The sequence below is a fragment of the Thunnus maccoyii genome, chromosome 23 (genome assembly GCF_910596095.1).
Source record: "Thunnus maccoyii chromosome 23, fThuMac1.1, whole genome shotgun sequence".
In the NCBI taxonomy this organism is placed as follows: Eukaryota; Metazoa; Chordata; class Actinopteri; order Scombriformes; family Scombridae; genus Thunnus; species Thunnus maccoyii.
In genome coordinates, this window is record NC_056555.1 from 21,225,592 (window position 1) to 21,245,904 (window position 20,313).

At 39.8% G+C, this 20,313-nt stretch overlaps 1 protein-coding gene across 1 annotated transcript in view; it reads left to right on the top strand.

Annotated features, from left to right (window-relative positions):
• Positions 1–979: 979 nt before the first annotated feature.
• Positions 980–20,313, top strand: part of usp6nl (USP6 N-terminal like) — a 97,613-nt gene continuing 78,279 nt past the window's right edge. The window contains exons 1-2 of the mRNA XM_042403197.1: positions 980–1,475; positions 10,671–10,777. Coding sequence (XP_042259131.1) covers positions 10,774–10,777 — 4 coding nt within the window. The 5' untranslated portion in view covers positions 980–1,475; positions 10,671–10,773. The remainder of the gene's footprint in view (positions 1,476–10,670; positions 10,778–20,313) is intronic.

Below are 20,313 nucleotides of genomic sequence, written 5' to 3' on the forward strand. Positions count from 1 at the left end.
GGCTAATCAAGCTGGAGCCTGTATGTCTGGCTAATTAATATTAGCTTTTTTAAAAAGTCTTGAAAATATATATCCTTAAAAACATGATTTGTTTACATTTAAAGTTGTGTTTTGAGGCCATCAGGGTCAAGTTGAAGAATGTTTACATGTTAATATAATAAATGAGTCGTATGTACAGTTTATCTTATTTATTTATTGGGGATTTCAGTCATTTTGGGCTCACGTGAATTCTTAATTTAATTGGTATCAAAGTGGTGTGAAAGTTATGTGATTTTGTTTTTTTAGTAGTCAAAAATGATAAAGTGTATGTCAAAAAGTTATTTGTTTACATTTGTTTTTATGGGAAAGTTATTTGGGGACCTTGTAAGTGGTATTACGGTAATTTGAGTTAGAATGCATTAAATTAAAATGTAAAAGTTTGATTGAAGATTTGTCAAATGTGATTGCTCCTAAATGTTCACTGAAATCATTTTAGCAAATTGCACCATAACTGTTTCATAACTGGATTTTTGTCCTTGACTTTTTATTGCATAAATACTGGATATTGTGTTCAGTAGTTTGTAGTGTGTGACAGTCATATTTGTCTGTTTGTATTGTTTGTGTTTATTGTTGTTCTCTTAGAAAAGAGATTTTAATCTCAATGGGACTTTTACCAGGTTAAATAAAGGATATATATGTTACATTACTAATTACATTTTTAACAGGGTAACTAGTAATCTGTAAGATATTACAATTCAACACTAACATCACAACAAACCACTAACAGAGGTTGTCAATCTTTTTCACGTCAAGGACCCCTCAAATGTCACAAATTAGACCATGGACCCCCATTTGATAAGTTTTTTGCTTTTAGATGTTTTATTACAGAAAGTGTATGAGACCCATGAAATAAAAACAGTCATACATTATGTCATTATGCTACTTACGAATAGAATAACAGTGAAAATAAATTATTCTCCTTTTTGCTGGGGACCCCATTGAACCCCCTCCTCAAGGAGCCCTGAGGGTCACACAAATAGCTTCTCCTAAAAAACACGTAGGTCTATTTGTTTACATATGTTGTTTAATAAGGGGGAATCATTTATGTTTTTCATGCAGCATAAAGTGTTTTTTTCTCTCTCATGCTCAGACTGTCACAGAGCAGTAAATCATGAAACTGACCCGGGTAACTGGGGGTCATTTCTCTCTCTATGTGTGTGTGTGTGTGTGTGTGTGTGTGTGTGTGTGTATGTGGGGGGACGTCGCAGCAGCAGCAGCAGCAGTAGCAGCAGCATCCAGCCGGTGAGATCAGATCAGCCCTGCGGGCGGCGCATTGCTACCTGGCTGGGATCCTGCACGGCTTTCCGCACGGAGTTTGAGAAGTGCTCTGGACTTCCTGGTACGGGACCATGGACATTTTCTGCTCCAGTTTGTCCGGGGAAATAACTCCCGCGGCGGTGTGATGATAACGCAGGACCCGTCGAGTTGAGAGCAAGGTGAGAGCCTCCGTGAGTTTGTGTCAGCTCCGGCGTTGTGAGCTAACGTCGGAGCCGGTGGGGAACTTGAAACGATCTGTCAGTGGGAAACGGTGGCGTTATGACGGTAGTCCGTTAACGGCAGCTTTCCCCCACAAAGTGAAGTGCAAACATGGCGTCGCGGCTTTTTGGGGACTTTATTGCACGTCTGTGTGAAATTATTTCGGTTGTTTCACGTTTACGAAACAAGGTGAATAGTGTTTCATTATTGTAAACTTTGTGCTTATTTGTATTCACCGAGGCCTACCTAGCCAAACCCACCGACGTTTAGCTAGCAGATTAGAGCACGGAGGCTTCCGGTATCACTCTACAAAATAAAAGTCTGATTTACAGATGTAATTAAGCAGTGGTTCTCAAAGTGGGGTCCGGGTACCCTCAGGGGTCCCCAGCAAAAAGGGAAATAATTTATTTTCATTATAATTTCATCCATAAGTAACACAATGACAGAATGTATGAGCGTTTTGGTCATGGGTTTCATACGCCCTCTGTAATAAAACATCAAAAAGCAAAACTCGTTATCAGATTGGGGGTCTAATTTATGTCAGGTAAGGGGTCATTCATGTGACCCCTTACCTGACACAACGGTGATTTAAAGGTAAGAGAAGCGAGCTTGTGATTGGCAGGATAAATCTAGGTGGGGAAAGTGAAGAGGCAGACACTGAGATGCTCATGAGCAAAGGCCCTTAACTCCAACCGCTCCAGTGGAGCTGCTCAGTGGCCAGTAGATCAGGCTGTGGTTGTACTGGGCAGCTTCCAGGTATGAATGTGTAACTGTGTGAATGTGTTTCCTGAAAAAGAGAGACTCTGGCATGGACCTGTTAGGGGTTCTGTGTGATTTACAGTGTTAGGAAGGTTACTTTTGAAATGTAATAGCTCATCCTTTATTTAATCTGATAAAAGTCTCATTGAGATTAAAATCTCTTTTCCAAGAGAGCAACAATAAACACAAACTATATAAACAGACTAATATAACTGTCACATACTACAAACGAGCGAACACAATGTCCAGTTATGAAGAATAAACAGGTACAATCTTCTAACACGATTTCAGTGAAAATGTAGGAGCAATCACATTTATCAAGAGTACTATTTTCTCATTCATTAAAAGTTGACCAGCTCTAACAACTTCAGGTCCTTCTGTACATTATTTCAGGATGAAGTGACTGCAAATTTAAAGCTTTTTAACCTAATTCTGTTCTAACTATGTTGACCAACATCAAGATTTATATATAAAAGCAAACCAATGTGAAAGTCTGCAGACACACAGAGTACACTATGTTCAGTATCCAACCTCTTAAAGTAACACGATGACAGAATAAATGACTATTTCGGCTTTACACGGCGTACACGTTTTCTGTTCCTTATTTCTATTGTTGGTGGTTACAAGTAGGCATATTATAGCAAATATTAAAAGTGAAAAAAGGAGCACAAAGTAGAAAAGAAAAACAAATGACACTTCAGTCTTCTTTCAGATATTTAATCCTTTATTTTTCTTTACTTCTTTATTGTGTGAATGTGTGATTTTCAATTTGTAGTCAGTTTTTATTCTCAGTATCAAATCGCTCTATTTCCGGTCGCACTCCGGCTGCTTGACGCGCCGAAACTCCCCCAGACAACCTCCCGCAACGGAATCAATGCGGCCGGAGCACCAATCAGAGCCTCCCATTGGCTGTAGCCGCGAGCTGCGAGGCTTCTGATTGGCTGTGACGGCCTGTCACTCAACGTGATGAGCTCGGCGCTGCTGCTGCTGCTGTTTGTAGCGTTGAAATGAATCGAGGAGCTCAGTTGTTTACATTGTTAAATAAGAACATATGCGGATATAAACGTGGGCGCGTGGATGCGGGGTCTTTTTTTTTTTTTTGTAGTGCACGTGTTTCATAAAGTTAACCGCTGTGTGTGTTTTCCTGCTTCACGAGGACAGGGATAGGGTTACCTTTGGAGCAAGGTGCGTCAAATTACACAGAATCAGACTTTTAACCGGATGTCAGGCGAATGCACTTTCAAAATGAAATGCGTGAAACGTGTCACACTTGGGGATAAACGTGTATTACTAACAGAAATCATGCAACAACCCAGTTATTTTATCTGCAAATATAGTGATTAATTATACTTAACACAACAAAGTAACACCTGCTATCGATATATACAAACTACAACTATTAATAATAAATATGGCATAAATAATGGAACTTCCTGTCCCTGACAATAGGCTTGAAAACAGTGTATATCTTAAAACTCCTGAAGTACAATTTAATCAACTGACTGTTTTGCATAAAACGTACCAGTACACATTAAGTAATAGTACAGTTTGAAGCCTTGCTAAGTAAAAGATGGTTTTATTTTGGAAACTTTGACAGGAAGCTGTTTATTTCATTGTTGTTGGCTTGACAATGGTGTGTCTTTCAATCCTTCCTATCCCACTTCAGGATAAAGCGGCTTAACGCAGGCAGAGGCTTTACAGTTTGAAAACACAAGGTATCTGTAGTAGTGTGCACCACCAGTGACTGAACACTAGTTTTAAAGACTCAAAACCTTTTAAAATGCAGTCGAGCTGCAGGACTGCAGTGTTAAATAAAGACGAGGTTAAACTTTGACCTCCAGTTTTAAGCAAACAACCAAAAACTGAGCCACAATATGAGAAAAACATGTTTCTCCTCCACAGGCCCTCCTCTATTCTCATATCATTCCTGTTATAAATAGACGTCTTAAACTCCGAGTTCATGCTGGTGTTCTTCATCTCTTGTTGTCGGTGTCAGGCTGTAATGAAATGAGCAGCATGTCAGGATGTGTCAGGGTCAGACTATTTGCTTTATCAGCTTTTAAGAGCCATTGTGTCACTGCTGTGCTGCTGAGTTGCCTTTCTGGGATCAGCCCTTTCCCAGCTTTGATGCAAAATACTGATAAAACTCTTCAAGTAGGAACAACATTCCTGGAAAAGACAAAAAAACATCACTACAACTACTGCTGCTGCTGCTGCTACTACTACTACTAGTGTTACCTGTTAAATAATAATATAACAATAAGTGACAAATGATTCACAAATTGCACAGAAAAATGCAAATTAAAAACTGAGCAGTAACTGTGGGCCTTTACTTCTAGACATCCATCTTCACCTCCAGAAGGAATATACATAATCCACTTATACAGTCACACATATACTAGTGTTTATATCTATTCACATGCATATCTGTACTTCAACACATGCATACACCATGTACATATACAGCACCAGTCAAATGTTTCTGGTTCAAGACAATGGGAAGGTTTGACTGGTGCTGTAGGTGCACTTCTGCTTCAACTCCCTCACCAATCCTCCAGTTTCTTACATATGTTCATTCAACAACTGGACTATATACGTTAAAACCAAGAGAGGTTTCATTTCTGCAAAGTTAAGACTATTTCCTCAACAGTCCTGTACATATAGTGCACATACAGCCTGACAAATTGCCATTTTAACTGTCTTGACAAATGAATGTGATCCGGGGGAACTCTGCAGACTTTATGTTTATTTGCACCATCACCAAGTGAGATTTTGCTTCAGCCGTCATCAAAGAAGACGTTATGTAAGCAAATGTTTATTGTTTTAGGATCAGTTTCAGTATCTTTTGCATACAATTTTTTTTTTTTAAAAATGATGGAAAACCAGTCAAAAGGACCTGATTCTGCAGACAATAATAGCTAACATATGTATGTTTTAGGCCTTGCACTGCAGGTTTGTGACCAGAGCTGGTCTGCTGGTGTCATTTTTGATCAGTGGTGAAGGAGATTTGCAACCTGTTCACCAAATTCAAGATGTTAGAGATGTTTGAGGTGCAGATCAGGTTAAAACATGTCAAGGATTGAACACAAAAGCTGAAATTAATATGAATCTTTTAATCTAATAAGTCAGTCGGTCAATAATTCCCCAGAATGTTGGAATATTCCTTTAACAGAGCATCACCGTCGCCTCAGTGTGGTAGATAGTTCACAGCATTTAGAGGTGAAAGGTCAGATGAGTCGTCATGCCACCCTGCTTGCCAGTACAGTATTGTCAACACTTGACCTTTTTACACACAGCCTCCCCGCTGACTTTTAGACATAATCGCTGCGCTGTGTGGCATTTTAGAGAGCTATTGAATAGAAGCACGTTAGCACCTTGCTAATAATAGCTAAGTACTGCAACGGTGTTTCTAGCAGTTTCTCAGTCAAAACCTCATAATGCAACATTTAAACCACTGCAAGACGCTTTAACTCACATTAATAAAACATAGTTGTGATTAGACCTGCAAATAATAGTTGTTTTTATTCATATATGTTGCTTTAAATTGCATATTTTGTCTGATAAACTGTTTAAAAGCCAATTATATTCTATTTCCAGCGATATAACAGAGAAAAGCAGCAAATCCTCACACTTTACAAGCGAATGTTTGGCAGTTTTCATTGATAAATGATTGATAAAATGACTATCCTACCTGCCTTATAGTAAATATATGATCATACATTAATCTAAACTTGGTTTTATATTGGATAAGGAACATAAAATGTATGAACGATCCAAAAAAAAAAAAGTCATGTCAGTGTTGAGTCGGAGGCTGTTGTTGAATCTGTGGCTCAGTGACAGAAAGGAAATGGAAAAGCCCCGCCGTCGTCAGGGTCAACAACCACTAACTAGTTCATCTCCTTCTTCTATTCGCTTTCTATCTCTGTTACAGCGTCTGCACAGCCTCAACTGAATGGACCAGTGTGTGTGTGTGTGTGTGTGTGTGTTTATTTGCCAGGCTGCGTGGTGTCGGGTGGCCGGCAGGTTTTTTTGTCCCGTCTGTAACGTAGCAACAGAGGATTTACTGGGTCTCTTGTTTGTTTCGGGGCTTCAGTACGACTCTGTTTGTTGTGTTTACAGTCGTATACGTGACCCTAAATGTATTTCCTCTGTGTGTGTGTGTGTGTGTGTGTGTGTTGGTGTGATCACGCTACGGTACCTCGCAGGAACGTCGGTAGCTGGACTTTATTTCATTTTCTTGGCTCACATTCTGTGTTTTACCATGTTTTCCAGACTATATATATTTGAAAAATAGCTAAATAAGAGCTACTACTGATTGCTTTCATAATCATTTTAACTGTAGTTTACTTTCTTGATTATTTGCTTAATTGTTTGGTCTAGAAAACATCAGGAAATAATGAAAGATTGCTTTTTTTGTCTGATCAACAGTCTAAAACCCAAAAATATTCAATTTATTAGAGTAGAAAACAAAGAAAAGCTGCAAATCTGCACATTTAAGAAACTGAAACTGCAAAATTGTTGTCATTTATTGCTTGAAAAAGGACTTCAATGACTATTCAATTATCAAAATAGTTGTAAATTAATTTTCTGTCGATCAACTAAATGATTAATCCACTAATTGTTGCAGCTCTTGCAAAAAAAACTCTTATTTTGAAAGCTGTAGTTGTTGTTTTGGTTATAAAATTGATCTTCAATCCATTTCCAGCGTTAAAGGAACAGTTTGCGTTGTGAAATACACTTATTTACTTTATTACAGATGAGAAAATAAAAACAACTTTCATGCCTTTTCCATAAACACGAAGCTACAACCAGTAGCTGATTAGCTTAGCTTAGCATAAAGACTGGAAACAGAGGGAAACAGCTAGCGTGGATCTGTCCAGCAGCTCTATTCCTTTAAAACTCTGACTTTTTTTTTTTTGCTTTGTGAGACTTTTATGCTCCCAGAACGTGCAGATCGACTGGTATCTGATAAGGAATTTGATACATTGCAGCAGAATTTGACTGACTTCACAAGGCAGGCAGCCCACCCACATACCAGATGTAGTCTACACACACACACACACACACACACACACACACACAAGGTTTCTGCATTCCCTCACTGCTGTCCAGGCCTCTTGGCACCGAGTTACTGCTGCCTGTCTTTATTGGCCGCTGATCCCTGTTGGCTCGCTGCACCGCTGTCTCTTTTAATGCCCGGCTTCTGAGCAGCAACACACACACACACACACACAACACACACACACACAACACACCAGATGCTGAGCCGCCCCTCTGCCATGTGTGTGTGAGGTCTGCATTGGCTCCTGACCCTGTATCAGATGTAGAATGTCCAACACACACACACACACACAAGTGTTTGGCTAATATAGGTTTATTAGGGCCGATACAGATCAATTTGGATTAATTCTGCCACCAGCTGCCTGTTTCTCTGTGGTGATACTCGGTCTTGAGCGTAGGCGGTGTTTGTGTTTGTGTTTGTGTCAGCGGACGGTTGATGTTCTTCAGAGAGGTCTAACCAGTCTGAGGTTACACGGTTACTCTTCCACACAACCATAATAGCAGTTACACATCCCTCACAGCTGCTGTCTGGTGGCGGTTTCACTCTGACAGGGTTTTTTGAAAGCTTTTATTAATAGATTTTGCAGCGATGCCACCATCGGTTTCACTGTTCCTCAATATCTTACAAACTGACTGAAACTGAGAATCATAATATTTTATAATAAACCTTTTTAGGGCTGCAGCTAATGATTATCTTACAATCTGTTATAACCTTTTTTTGGTCAATCGATTCATTGTTTAGTCTATAAAACAGACAAAATATCATCTTCAAATACCTTTTTCTTCAGCCAACAGTCTAAACTTGATGATATTCAGTTTACAATCATGTACAGACATAATTTAAATAATTATTCAACTAAGTAATCAATGAATTGACTTATTGTTTCAGGTCTAAAACATCACAGTTCTTCCATCTAAACCATCACATCGTCTCAGAGTGATGCCTTCACATCACTTGTTTTGTTCGACAAACAGTCCGAAACCCAAAAATATTTAATTTATAATGATGTCAGACAGAGAAAAGCAGCGAATCTTCCTGTTGGAGATGCGTGAACCAGAGAATGTTATCGATAAATATCAAAATAATTGCAGATGAATCTTCTGTCAAACGACTAATTGATTAATTGACTAATTGTTTCAGCTTTAGGTTTAATAATGACCATAATAATCATGTAAATGTAAATATAACCAAACAGTAACAGAGAACGTATGACCTCTGTCTGTTAGTGGAAAACACACATCATCCCCCCGATTCAAACTCGACCTCGTGACCTCTCGATCCAGTCCAGAGTCTCTACACCGACCCCTGCTCCTCGCTGACAGTTGATGGGCTGCACGGCGTACAGGCCTGTTAGTTTCCCTCTTGATAACTGGCCGGCGTCCCGGCTCGGGGGCAGAGGTGGACATATGGTGGATTTAATCTCAGGTCACAGCCTCGAAGTTTAGACCGTCCGCCTGAAACCCTCAGAGATGTCACTTCCTGCCGCTTACTGTGCAACACATGTCCGCAGGCAGCAGGAGGAGAATCAGACTGGTTAGCTTAGATTTTTACAAAAATACTTGTTGAGGCGACTAAAGAGGAAGACGAAGTAAAAAGAAGAATCTTTCCTTAAATTCACAACTTATTTTTCCTGAAAAGTCGTCCTTGAGCTTCAGTTACTCTCAACATCGAGTGTTTTTGATTTCTGGGTAATGAAGTCCTTCAAACCTGCAAACGTTCTGTCGTTCTTGGTGCCGCTTATCGTTGTTTTCTTACTTTTGAAGCCTCTGAACACTTGGTTTCAAATTAAAAGTCTTTCTATATTAAAGGAAAGTATTCATGACTAAATAAGCAAGTTAAAAAAAAGTTTAACACTGAAAAACAGATTTGATTGACAGCGATCGACCTCCAGGATACTGGTGATGGACATCTTTCACTATTTTCTGTTAATTTACAGCTTAAACGATGAAATCATCAAACAAAAAGATAATTAAGAGATACACTGATTATATCTTCTTGCATCTTTAGTGCAGTATCTCAGTTCTGCTGCTCTGTGTTGATGCTTCAGCTGTTTGTCTGCATTAAAAACCTCCACGATCGAAACGCCGCCGCTGCTCTTAACTCAGCTAAAACGTGTAAATTCAGCGTCCGTGATAATGACGGAGACATCAGAGCCCGTAAGGCCTCATCAGCTCTCTGTCCGTCTTCAGTATGAACGACTCTCTGTGTGCTCGCTCTGCTGTTCGCCTGCTTGTTTGTCACTCCCTCCGCTGCTGAAGCGTTCTGCTGACCTGTGCTGGTTTTGTTCGCAGCGCCCCGGAGGATATTGGATCCTTCAGCATCTGCAGTCGTTGTGCTCATGGCAAAATGGTGGGAGGGGATGGTGGAGGTGGTGGGAGGAGGGTGGGGGGGGGGGGCTTAATTTCTACATCACACAAGCATCATTTCCCTTCCTGCCCAGCCTGCCCGCCCGCCCGTCTCCTCGCGCAGGCATCTGCAGAACGATCAGATTACCGATTATTACGGCGTACAATCATCAGATTACAGCTTCTTAATCAACTGTGTGTGCATGTGTGATGCGTTCAAATGCATCCGTGCACTCTGGAACAAACAGGGCCTGTTTTATTTATATCGAGCTGCAACAATTAATCGATCTGATAAGCAAATAATCGCAAAAAATTCCAGCTTCCCAGCTTCTCAGCGCTTTTTTTTTTACACTATTTGGTAAGAAAGTCTTTAATTTGTGACGAATGTTTCCGCATGAATGATTATAAAAACATGACCTGTGTTTCAGGAAGGAAACCTTTTGTGTGTTTAATGATGATGATGATGATGATGTTTTGTAGAGATGGAAAGTCTTTTGTTTTGCTTTGACTGACTAATAATAAGTTGATTGTCTTTGGGTTTTGGACTGTCGGTCGGATTTTGCAAAGTAAACAAGTCATCTAGGAACTTGTGATCGACGTTTTAATTGATTTAATTGATAAAGTTGCAGCCCTGGATTAAAGCTGTATTGTTTTTTGTCTGTAATATAAATAAAAGTGTTTAAAAAATCTTGTTTTGTCCGACCAACAAACACACAAAAACTCAGACGATCCTCAGACTTGAGCAATTTTAAATGATTTGAACGATTATTAGATGATTGAATTATTGTTTTGCAAACACACGTCTTTAATTGGCTCACAGCCTGAATAACAACTGCAATTTATCCAATTTTCAGCTCCAGCGGTTCTTTTGTCAAAGGTCATTTTTCTCAGTTAGGAAACATCATGATGAAGTTCTCCTTCAGTGACTTTGAGGTATGAAGAAAACGATCTCACACTTTCTGTTTTTTTTTTTTTGCTTTCCTTCCCAGGACATGAGTGCCTCTAGGAAAGACCCAGCGGAGAATAACCTCACCTGTCCAAAGCCCCGCCCGAGCTGGGCCTCAACCTGCCCCCCACCTGTGGCCCCCCACCATGAGTGAGTCCCACATGTTCTTTACTTATATATCTATTTAATCGCAGAAGCGGGGCCTTGTTCTTCCGCCGTGTTGTGACGCACGCTGCAGGAAACAGCGTGTCGTTGTGTGTCATTGAAGTGAGATTTCGTTTTTCATACAGTATGAAGCACCATGACGACACGGACGTAGTGTTCGAGGTTTCTGAAGGAAAGTTTTTGTCGCTTACTGAAGCCAGAAAATTCACTTTTGTGCATCAAATGTGGGGTAAAAAAAAAAAAGTTTCCAACCGTTATGATGACATGATTTTCAGTCTTTTTGGTTAAATCTGCCACATTTACATTATAATAATGTTGGTTAATGTACAAGTTATGTGATTTGAAGTATTTGTAGAGACAGTTTGGGGTTTTCCAGGTCAGTTCTTTACAGTTAAAGGTTGGTTTTAAACATCTAGATACTATTAAAGGAAGTGTAATGTACGTCTTGGTTGCTGTTTAGTGATTGTTTGAATGCTGGACTGGTTGCATGTGTTTGCATGGATTCAAATGTAGTTGGTTATTAGTGTTTAGAAGACAGAGGGCTCACTCTGTGGCTTTTTTTGTGGAATATTTTGTGGATAAATCAGCTGTGGATGGAGAGGATTTCCCAGTAGACTGTACATAAACATCAAAATACGTTTTGCTAAAAGCTTGTGGTAAGAAAATATATTCGATTCATAACATTCATAAGACAGAAACCTCACATCTTACACTTAAGATGTTGAGTTCACTCTTGATCTTCTCTTCTTTTACACCTTCAACCTGCTTCTCCCTCCTCCCTCCTCCTCCTCCTCCTCCTCCTCCTCCTCGATGGCAGAAACATATGGCGCAGAGGAGCAAGCGCTGCAATCCCCGTCACCTCGTCACTCATCAATCACACCGCAAAGCATGATGGGAGGGCAAATGTAGCGGGATGTGCACTCCATCAGCTCCATCTACAGTATATATATATATATCTGCGTGCGTACATGCCGCTATCTGCTCGCCGCTGTTTGTCAGCGACGGCTCGGCCTCACATGTGTGAGTCATCCAGCGAGGCCGGACTGCAGTATGTTCTCTTAATGTCTCATATGGTCATGCATGTGTGTAGCGTCTCACACACACACACACACACACGTTGCACCAGAAGAGCTGATCATTTTCACCACAGAGGGGGGGGGGGCGTTGTGTGTCCTGTGTTCTGCACGGATGAAATCAATAAATGTTTTTCTGATATTAATATATATCATGATATGGTAAATGTAAGCAAAATCATGTAATGCATTATATCACACATGTAAAGACAATGTTTTTAATTTCAATTTGCTTGGAAATTTAATTTGGCCAGCAGAATTTTGCTAAATTAGTTATAATATAAGTCTTATTTAAATTAGAGCGGTGTTTCCTAACACGGGTGCCTTAATGAAGGGTCAAAGGTGACTTATGATTAGCTCATTTTAATTTTTTACTGTGTATTTTTAATAATAATTAGGAGACATTTACATCGTCAACTACATTAATTTTTAAACATCAAAACAGAAGAAATAAAAATCACTGTATTTACTGTAAAACCTGTTAAATATGCAGCAGTTATGAGTCAGATTAGTGACATTAGTGCTTATTTTTTAACAAAATAAAAGAAATACATTAAGTCAATTAGCATACTTTATTTTTATTGATTTATTTTAAGTTGAATATTGATTCTGATGACCTATTTTATTCTTCTTCTTTTTTTAATTAAGAACAAGCTTTTATTAAACAATGCATCACATATTTTTAGCCTAGGCTATTTGTTTTATTAGCTTTTTAAGCTAAATACTTCTAGTAGATATCTATGTTGTCCGTTTGTAGCTGTAAATGTACACGTGTTGTGTGGATGGAGATGGATTCACCACATTCATAGACCATATTAGGATCATTACTGGTGCTTTAACCACTGGTTGTTGTTGTTTTGTCTTGTATATGTTGCTATTAGAGCTTTAGCAAACACTTTCAAAGTAATTTGTAATGTTAATATGATGAGCAAACACTGAATATTTACTGTAATTGAGATTAAACACTCAACTTTGATCAGAAAATGTAATAACGTAACTGTAATACAGCTTAAAGATCTTTAAAAAGACGACATTTAAGATGTATCTCTGTGTTAGCAAATGTCAGGTGATTTTGAGTCTTACATTGGTTCGTTGTTCAGTTCTAAGCTGAACATGAGTGAAATAGCATCAGAACAATAGCAAGCAAGTTTATTTTTTTATATCCTCTGGATTTATTTGCTCTTTGATATCAGGGCTGCACATTTTAACAGCTCTGCCCTCTGAGACGTTTCTTGTTTTCTTTGCCGTTCAGCTCGCTTCTCAGAAAAGGATGGAATAGGAGACAACATTTCCTCCTGCCAGCGGCGCCGTTAACTCATCGAGTGCCGTCGGCCTCTGCGGTGTTTTTGTCTGTGCAGAGCAGAGCAGAGCAGAGCTGCTGTAGAGATCTGTACTGTGTACCACGGGGCTGGGACTGGGTAACCGGGGCAACCCAGCGTGTGAGGCGTTTACTGGAAGGCGATTGGATTAAACAGATGCCACTGAAGATGAGTGCTGAGAGGTTTAACCCGATTACTGCCTTTTTTCTTTTGCACACTCCACAACACAAACACAAACACTGTGTGTGTGTGTGTGTGTGTGCGTGTGTGTGTGGGTGTCAAGGGAGGTTAGGTAGTTGATCTGATTGATTGTTAGTGATGAAAATGGAGGAAAGCGTGATTGATGAGCTGAGCGGTGTAACAGCGGGAAAAGCCCCCCGGCAGCTTAGTGGTTTATGTGTTAGCTGCTAGCTGTCCCTTTCAATGTGTGTGTGTGTGTGTGCGTGTCACCCAAAGGCCCCGGTGCATCAATACATAAAATCAGCACATTGTTGTGTTAGAAAAATACAAAAAAAATAGCAAAAAATGCAAAATCACATAAGAAAAACATGTATAAACTTTCAGCTACAAACTGCTGAAAGTCAAATAAAATCAAATATAATCAACATAAAATTATAACAATATGAAAAGGAGGTTAAATCAATTATAGTTATAAGTGTCCAGCTTTATCTCTCTATAAACAATTCCAATTGAGCAAAATGGCCTGAAAACACACAAACAGGAGGAGGAGTGTGTGGTTATTTGTGTGGTATCGTGACCTGAATGTGCTCTGTAAGCAGCCGGCGTTCTGTGAGAAAAAAGGCTTTTATGTGTTTCATTATTTATCTCAACCTTTGATAAACTCAGTCGCTCGCCTGGAGATGCTTGACGATGTTGATATCCTGAGCTAATTACCTTAATTACCCCCCCCTCCCCCCCCCCTCCTCCTCCTTTACAACACACACAAGTCTACACAGACACACAGACACACAGCCGCAGGACCCAGCAGGGCAGGGCGGGGTCAGTTTCCTCTAATGAGTCTCTTAACGAGAATGGATGAGTCATTCCGGTTGAATTTTAGTGGGAAAAGAGGAGAGAAACAGAGGGAGGAAGGAGAATTATAATCGACTTTTACTCTGTTTTACTCGACGTAGCTTCAGTGCAGGTTGGCCGACTGTTTCTGTAGTTCCTAAAAACTCCCGACAGAGTGATACGTCTTCTTTTTAGAGGATCTCATCACGTCAATTTCATCTCAAGTCGGATTCTCCGCATAGTTTTGAACCAGGACCTTCTATATTTGGATTAAATGGCTCGCCAAATATGTGCGGCCAAGTCAGAAAATGCCAAATACGCATTAAATCAACTCTGCATATCTTCTTCTGCTGTGTAAATATGAGTATCGTTACAAACAAGTCGTCTCAGTAGGTGGTCAAATTTAAGAGATTAAACAAAAAGTGGCAGCACAAAGGAGTAAAATATGTAGAGTTCAAGTGAAAATAAAGAGAAAAATCTTCCACAATAGCAAATATTAAAAAAAACTGGCACATTCTTAAACAATATTACCTTTTTTTTTTTCTTCTTATAGGTGTGAAAGTGACTTCAAAACAAAAGCCTGCACACTAAGAAACTAGAAGAAGCTACTCAGATTTTAAAAAAACAAAACATATTTCACATTCATAAAGTGTCAGCGTGATAAAATGTGAAACAAAAAGCAGAACAAACAGTAACGGATCTTTGCCATGATCTCATAAACCTGCTCAGTACAAGAAAGTCTATATATTACAGTACATATGCATAAACACACACACATACGCCACCCACATATATGTACCATAAAAAATAAAAACATAAATCTTTCCGCGTAGAGGTCGCAGGGACAAAACTTTACGAGATATGCGTGTGATCTTCTTCTGCTCCGTCCAATCAGATCGCGCGGACGTCCTTTCAGGCTGGATGTGACGAATGATAATAAGCTGCACAAAGAGCACAGAGACATTATATCTGGTAATAATACGAGATGTTATTACTGGTCTTTCCTCCCCTCTACGGAGCAGCAGAATGATAACAGGCGAAGGAGAGGAGATTGATGACAAATGAGGAAGAGAGACACACGCGAGCTACGTAAAGCTTTATCGATGTTGTATAAACAGTTTTCTGTCAGCTGCAGCGGTTCGGTGTGTCATCTGTATAAATAAAAGAGGGAACGAATGAGGAAAAGGGGAACAAGCGCTAATAAGTTCCTATTTATTATCTGTGTCTGTATCTGTCATGACTTTTCCTGCATAACAACAAATCAGTCATGAAGCGTAACTTATACATCGCCTGTTGTCAGACAAAGAGCCGCCAATGATTGTTTATTTTGATACAGTAACCCCTGACATCCATGAATTAACCTTTTCACATGTTACAATGCTTACTGCACAGTCAGATAATTGTCGCACATTTATGTATTAATTTCATTATTTAAAGGGGACATATTATGCTTTTCCTTATTTTCAGACACATATATATATAATGTCACAATGTCGGATGTTCATGTTAAAAGTGGCCGACGTGTCAAATAACGAGGTAAACATATGTAGCAGTAATAGCAGCAGCGTCAGACTACTCAGAACGCTCAGTTTCCAATGTTTTTTTCTTCTTTCGGCCCGAGCTGACATCAGTTTGTGACGGATTTCTTTATATGGACATCTGCTATGTGCACGGCGCACGAGTTTGGTGCTCTGCTCCGGGAGTAGTTACGCCAAGCCATGACGCCATGACACAGCACAGCAAAGTAAAAAAAGTAGTTTACCTGTTGGAGGTGTTCTGGTTGTCTGCAGCTCTTCATAAAACATCATCACTGTGGCTGTTTCTGCTTGTGCTCTTCCTTCCTGCGTTATTTCTAACTGATCCGCTGAACAAATAGCTCCAAACAGCTCCAAACAGCTTCATATGTTGTTGTTTCGACCGGGTTTTAGCGCCGCTAATGAAGCTCCGCTAAGTCAGTGAGGAACACGTTTTTACTTCCTGTAAATTCTTCACAATAAAAGGCGCCCATTAGTTAGTCATTGAGAAGCTTTAAATTTGAAGCAGTAAAGCAGGAAATGTTTGGTTTGCAATGACGGTGAAGTTACACAACTCTGATACGTAAAGCTGACCAATCAGAACAGAGTGGGCTCATCAGGAGGCGGGCCTTAAAGAGACAGGAGCTAAAACGGACTGTAAAGAGAAACTGTGTATGTTGAGGGGCTGCATAAAGGGCCAGTATGAGATAAATAAGGAGTTTTATGAACTGTGAATCATCCCAAGCTACTCTAGTGGAGTCCAAAAAAAAAATTACAGCTGAAATGAGCATAATAGGTCCTCTTTAAATATATATTTTTGGGGGCATCAGAAAATGGTTCGAGTTTAAGGGCTGAGAAAGAAAGTAAAATTGTTAACATTGCAGAGAAATACAAAACCATAATAATAAGCTTTAAAATATAAATCTTAGAGATGCATGCTTGAAGCGAGCCGCTAACTGCCAAAAAAAAAAAAAAACCAATACACAACCCAACCCCCCACCCTCCCCCCACCAGGACAAACCACTCAACCTAGAGGAGACACTGCTGTTACAGTGTTAAGCTACCTGTGCTTGTCACATAGCGTTAGCTAATGTTAGCTAGCAGGTTAGCTTTTGATAACCAGTGTGATGACGGAGACGCTGGGAAACATTGAGTCTGTTTATTTGCTGCGTCACATGTAGTTTTAAATGAGATAATCTGCAACTTTCTTTTAAGGGCACAACAGCCAGTTCAAAACAGGACACGCCAAACTGGCCGTGTGGGGGGTTAATTTTAGAAGGGGCATTATGGCTGTTTGGCCATGGTATGATTCCTGCCCTGCTGTTAATGACAATGAATGTGAGTTACCGTTTTCAGTCCCGTGGGTCAGTTAGTTCCATTTAATTCTCCTCTTTGTCATTTTAGGTGGTTTCCCAGCAGGAAAGCCGACAGATATTTCCAGAGGAATCGGTGCTTCTGTTATCACAGGGGAACGGCTCACTGACTGAGTGAGGAAGGTAGCCAAGGCCGACCGATGGTGTAACATCATTGGTCGCTTCGGCCACGGGTGTCACCACGTACCGCCTCTTCCTGTATCAGTCGTTTCAAATTAAAAGCCCTCTAGCGTTTCGTACACAGTCCAACCATATGAGGTTTGACCTAATAGTGGAAAGGCGCAACTCCCAACTGGAGTTTTAGGGGTGTTTTCTTTTCCTGCGATTAACCGACCAATGAAAACACAGCAGCCAATTAAAAGTAGCTACGCGATCATGATGTACTTTTTTTTTTTTATTCTTTTCATAAACTGACAATTTGTGGTATTTTCAAAGCTACAAAGCTATTTCTGTCACTCTGATGCTGCCTTCAGGTTAATCTCTCTGTTACTTATCCAGACTAAAAATGCCACTAAATGTCAAACAGCTTCTATGCATAATGTCTCACTTAACAGTCATCTGCCACCTCTTCTTCTTCTTCTTCTTTCATGGTCACTGCCTAAATAAAAAACAGCCCAATAAAGTGGTTAATGTAGTTTGGAAAGTTAAAATTATCCTTTATCCAATTTGCTGAGATATTTTGGGAGTAAGAGAAAGCATAGAAGTCTTTTCAACTATAAATACCTACATGTTATTATGATTTCTTACTGCCTGGCTTCTATTTTTTGAGGAATTAAAACCATTCTCTGTTTATATTTTAAATTTTTCTAACTTTTGATCAGCACAAATACACCACATGTGACTGATAAATCGAATTTCAAGTGTATTTTCTCTTCTTTATTGCCACAGAGCTTCTAAAATAAGACAACAGCCACCCTGAAATTACCTTTTTACAGGATCCATGTTGTTATTAGCCTCAAGTTAAGCTTTCAGATGCACAGCAAGTCCGACTTTATGACTTCTGAACTCACGAGTAGGAGGTTTTCAGGGGCACATAAGGCCAGCGTGAGTGTGCAGGCATGGACGGTTGGCTCCAATCTGTTCACCTGCCCTTCACCTATTCCAACACACACACACACACACACACACCTTCATCTCTCCCTGTCAGAGGAAGACTGATGTCATTGGGTGGCGTGCTGGGCACACAGTGTGTCTGGGTGTGGTGCAGGGTAATTATCTCCTCTTCAAAGCCTCATCTGGCCTCCATCTGCCGGACTCTAGCGTGGTTAGCTTAGCCGCAGAGCACACAGCAAAGACTTTTACACTTACTATCCTGCAAGACCTGCAATTTGTATTAAATGTCAGCTGAGCATGCATGTACCTTCTCCAGCAATAACCTGCTTTATTTTCACACACCTGAAAGCTGCTCAACATAAGCACAGACTTTCTAAAGTTAGCCACCGAGAAGTTCTGCTGGAAACATTTATGTCTAAACACCCAGAACACCACATCTGTAGTCCTTTAGGGAAGAGAGAGTGTTATCACCCTGACCGCATTATCCAAGCCAGGGATCCTTATAAACATGGCATGTGAGCTACCATAATCACACTGGGTAGCTGACAGCTAATGGTGCTAATGTGTCCCTGCGGTGCGTGTCATTCATTCTCCACACAGGACATTCCACTTCCAAATCGCTCTTAGCTGGTGTTCAAATCAAAAATAGCTCCGTGTTAAAGCACCGCTTTGGTGGAGACGTGTTGCTTTTGGTGCCTCAAGGTACCACCCAGTGTGTGAGGGGTTGATATATATATACACTACAAATGAAACCCACAATATTCTTAGCTTACAGCAGTTTTAAAGATGACATATCATGCACATTTTTAGGTCTGTATTTATATTCTGGGGCTCTACTGGAATATCTTTGCATGATTTACAGTTCAAAAAAACTCCTTATTTATCTTATACTGGACCTTTTACGCAGCTCCAGTTCAGCATCTGTCTGAAACAGGCCGTTTTAGCTCCTGTCTCTTTAAGGCCCGCCTCCTGATGAGCCCATTCCGTTCTGATTGGTCAGCTCTGGGACTTCTGTTGGCTATATATAGTAGTGCGATTTCGCTTTTGTTCTCGTTATTTAAATGGTAATTTCTCAAATCCGATTGACAGCAGACTGAAGCCCTGGCTTTTGACTTGAAGGTGGCATTTTTTACATTTGTTCACCTAAAGTTATTGATCTTTGACTATGTTTAACATCCAACATTATAACAGAATATAAATGACAGAAAATCACAAAAAGCAAACTTTAAGAAATACTACAGCACACAGCTACTGTATTTCATGCTACAGACACTTGCTAATGTTAACTAACATGCCAAGAAAAACAAAGAAAACACTGCAGCAAATGTTAACTTCAGCAATAAAAGGTTCACAATACAGGAGTATAGAATCAATCGCAAGTGTCATCACAGCATTAGTTAGTTTATTTAACTGGGACAATACATAAAAACATTATGTATATATATATATTGTTACATAGAGAGAAGCAATGCATTAGATGAAATGTATATCAGGCTGAAGCTAATTTAAAAACAACAGAACAGACTGTACATGTGTATATAAATGACATCTGTGTATGTATTTCACATGAGAGTGTGTGTTTGTGTATGATTGTAATTGTATGGATACAGTATATACAGTATGTGTACATGTACAGTAGGGTCCAAAAGGCCTGAGAATATTTTCATGTATTTGTGGGCCTGACAGTCTTGGTCTAAACACAGTTTTAATAAAGTCTAGTTAAGGGTTTTGTTGCATTCAAGTACTTATAATCTCTGTCTCAACTTATAATTACATACATTTCCATGTACTTAGAAACAATAATTAGTAGGCTACAGTAATAAAAGCAGAAATTAAGATAGCACAGTTGTTTACATTGGTTCCTTTCCAACATCCGGAGAATCGCTGAGAGTTCAGATTTGCTCCGTTCTGTTTGTTCAGTTGATAACGTCACGTTTCTGACAAGACTTGAAGGCAGCATTTGTTCTTGTTTTGTTTTGTTTCGGGGTTTTTGTTTTTTTTTTCCCGTTAAACCATTAAGCCCTGAAGTGATGATGACACGTCTCCTGGTGTGAAATGTGCCTTCTTGCTTCACACTGGCTGCAGATACTCAGAGCCTCTCTGCCCACAGAATGACTGGAGGCTAATTACTAGAGAGGTTGGTATTTGTTTGTTTCGGAAAACACCTGAGGAAAGAGG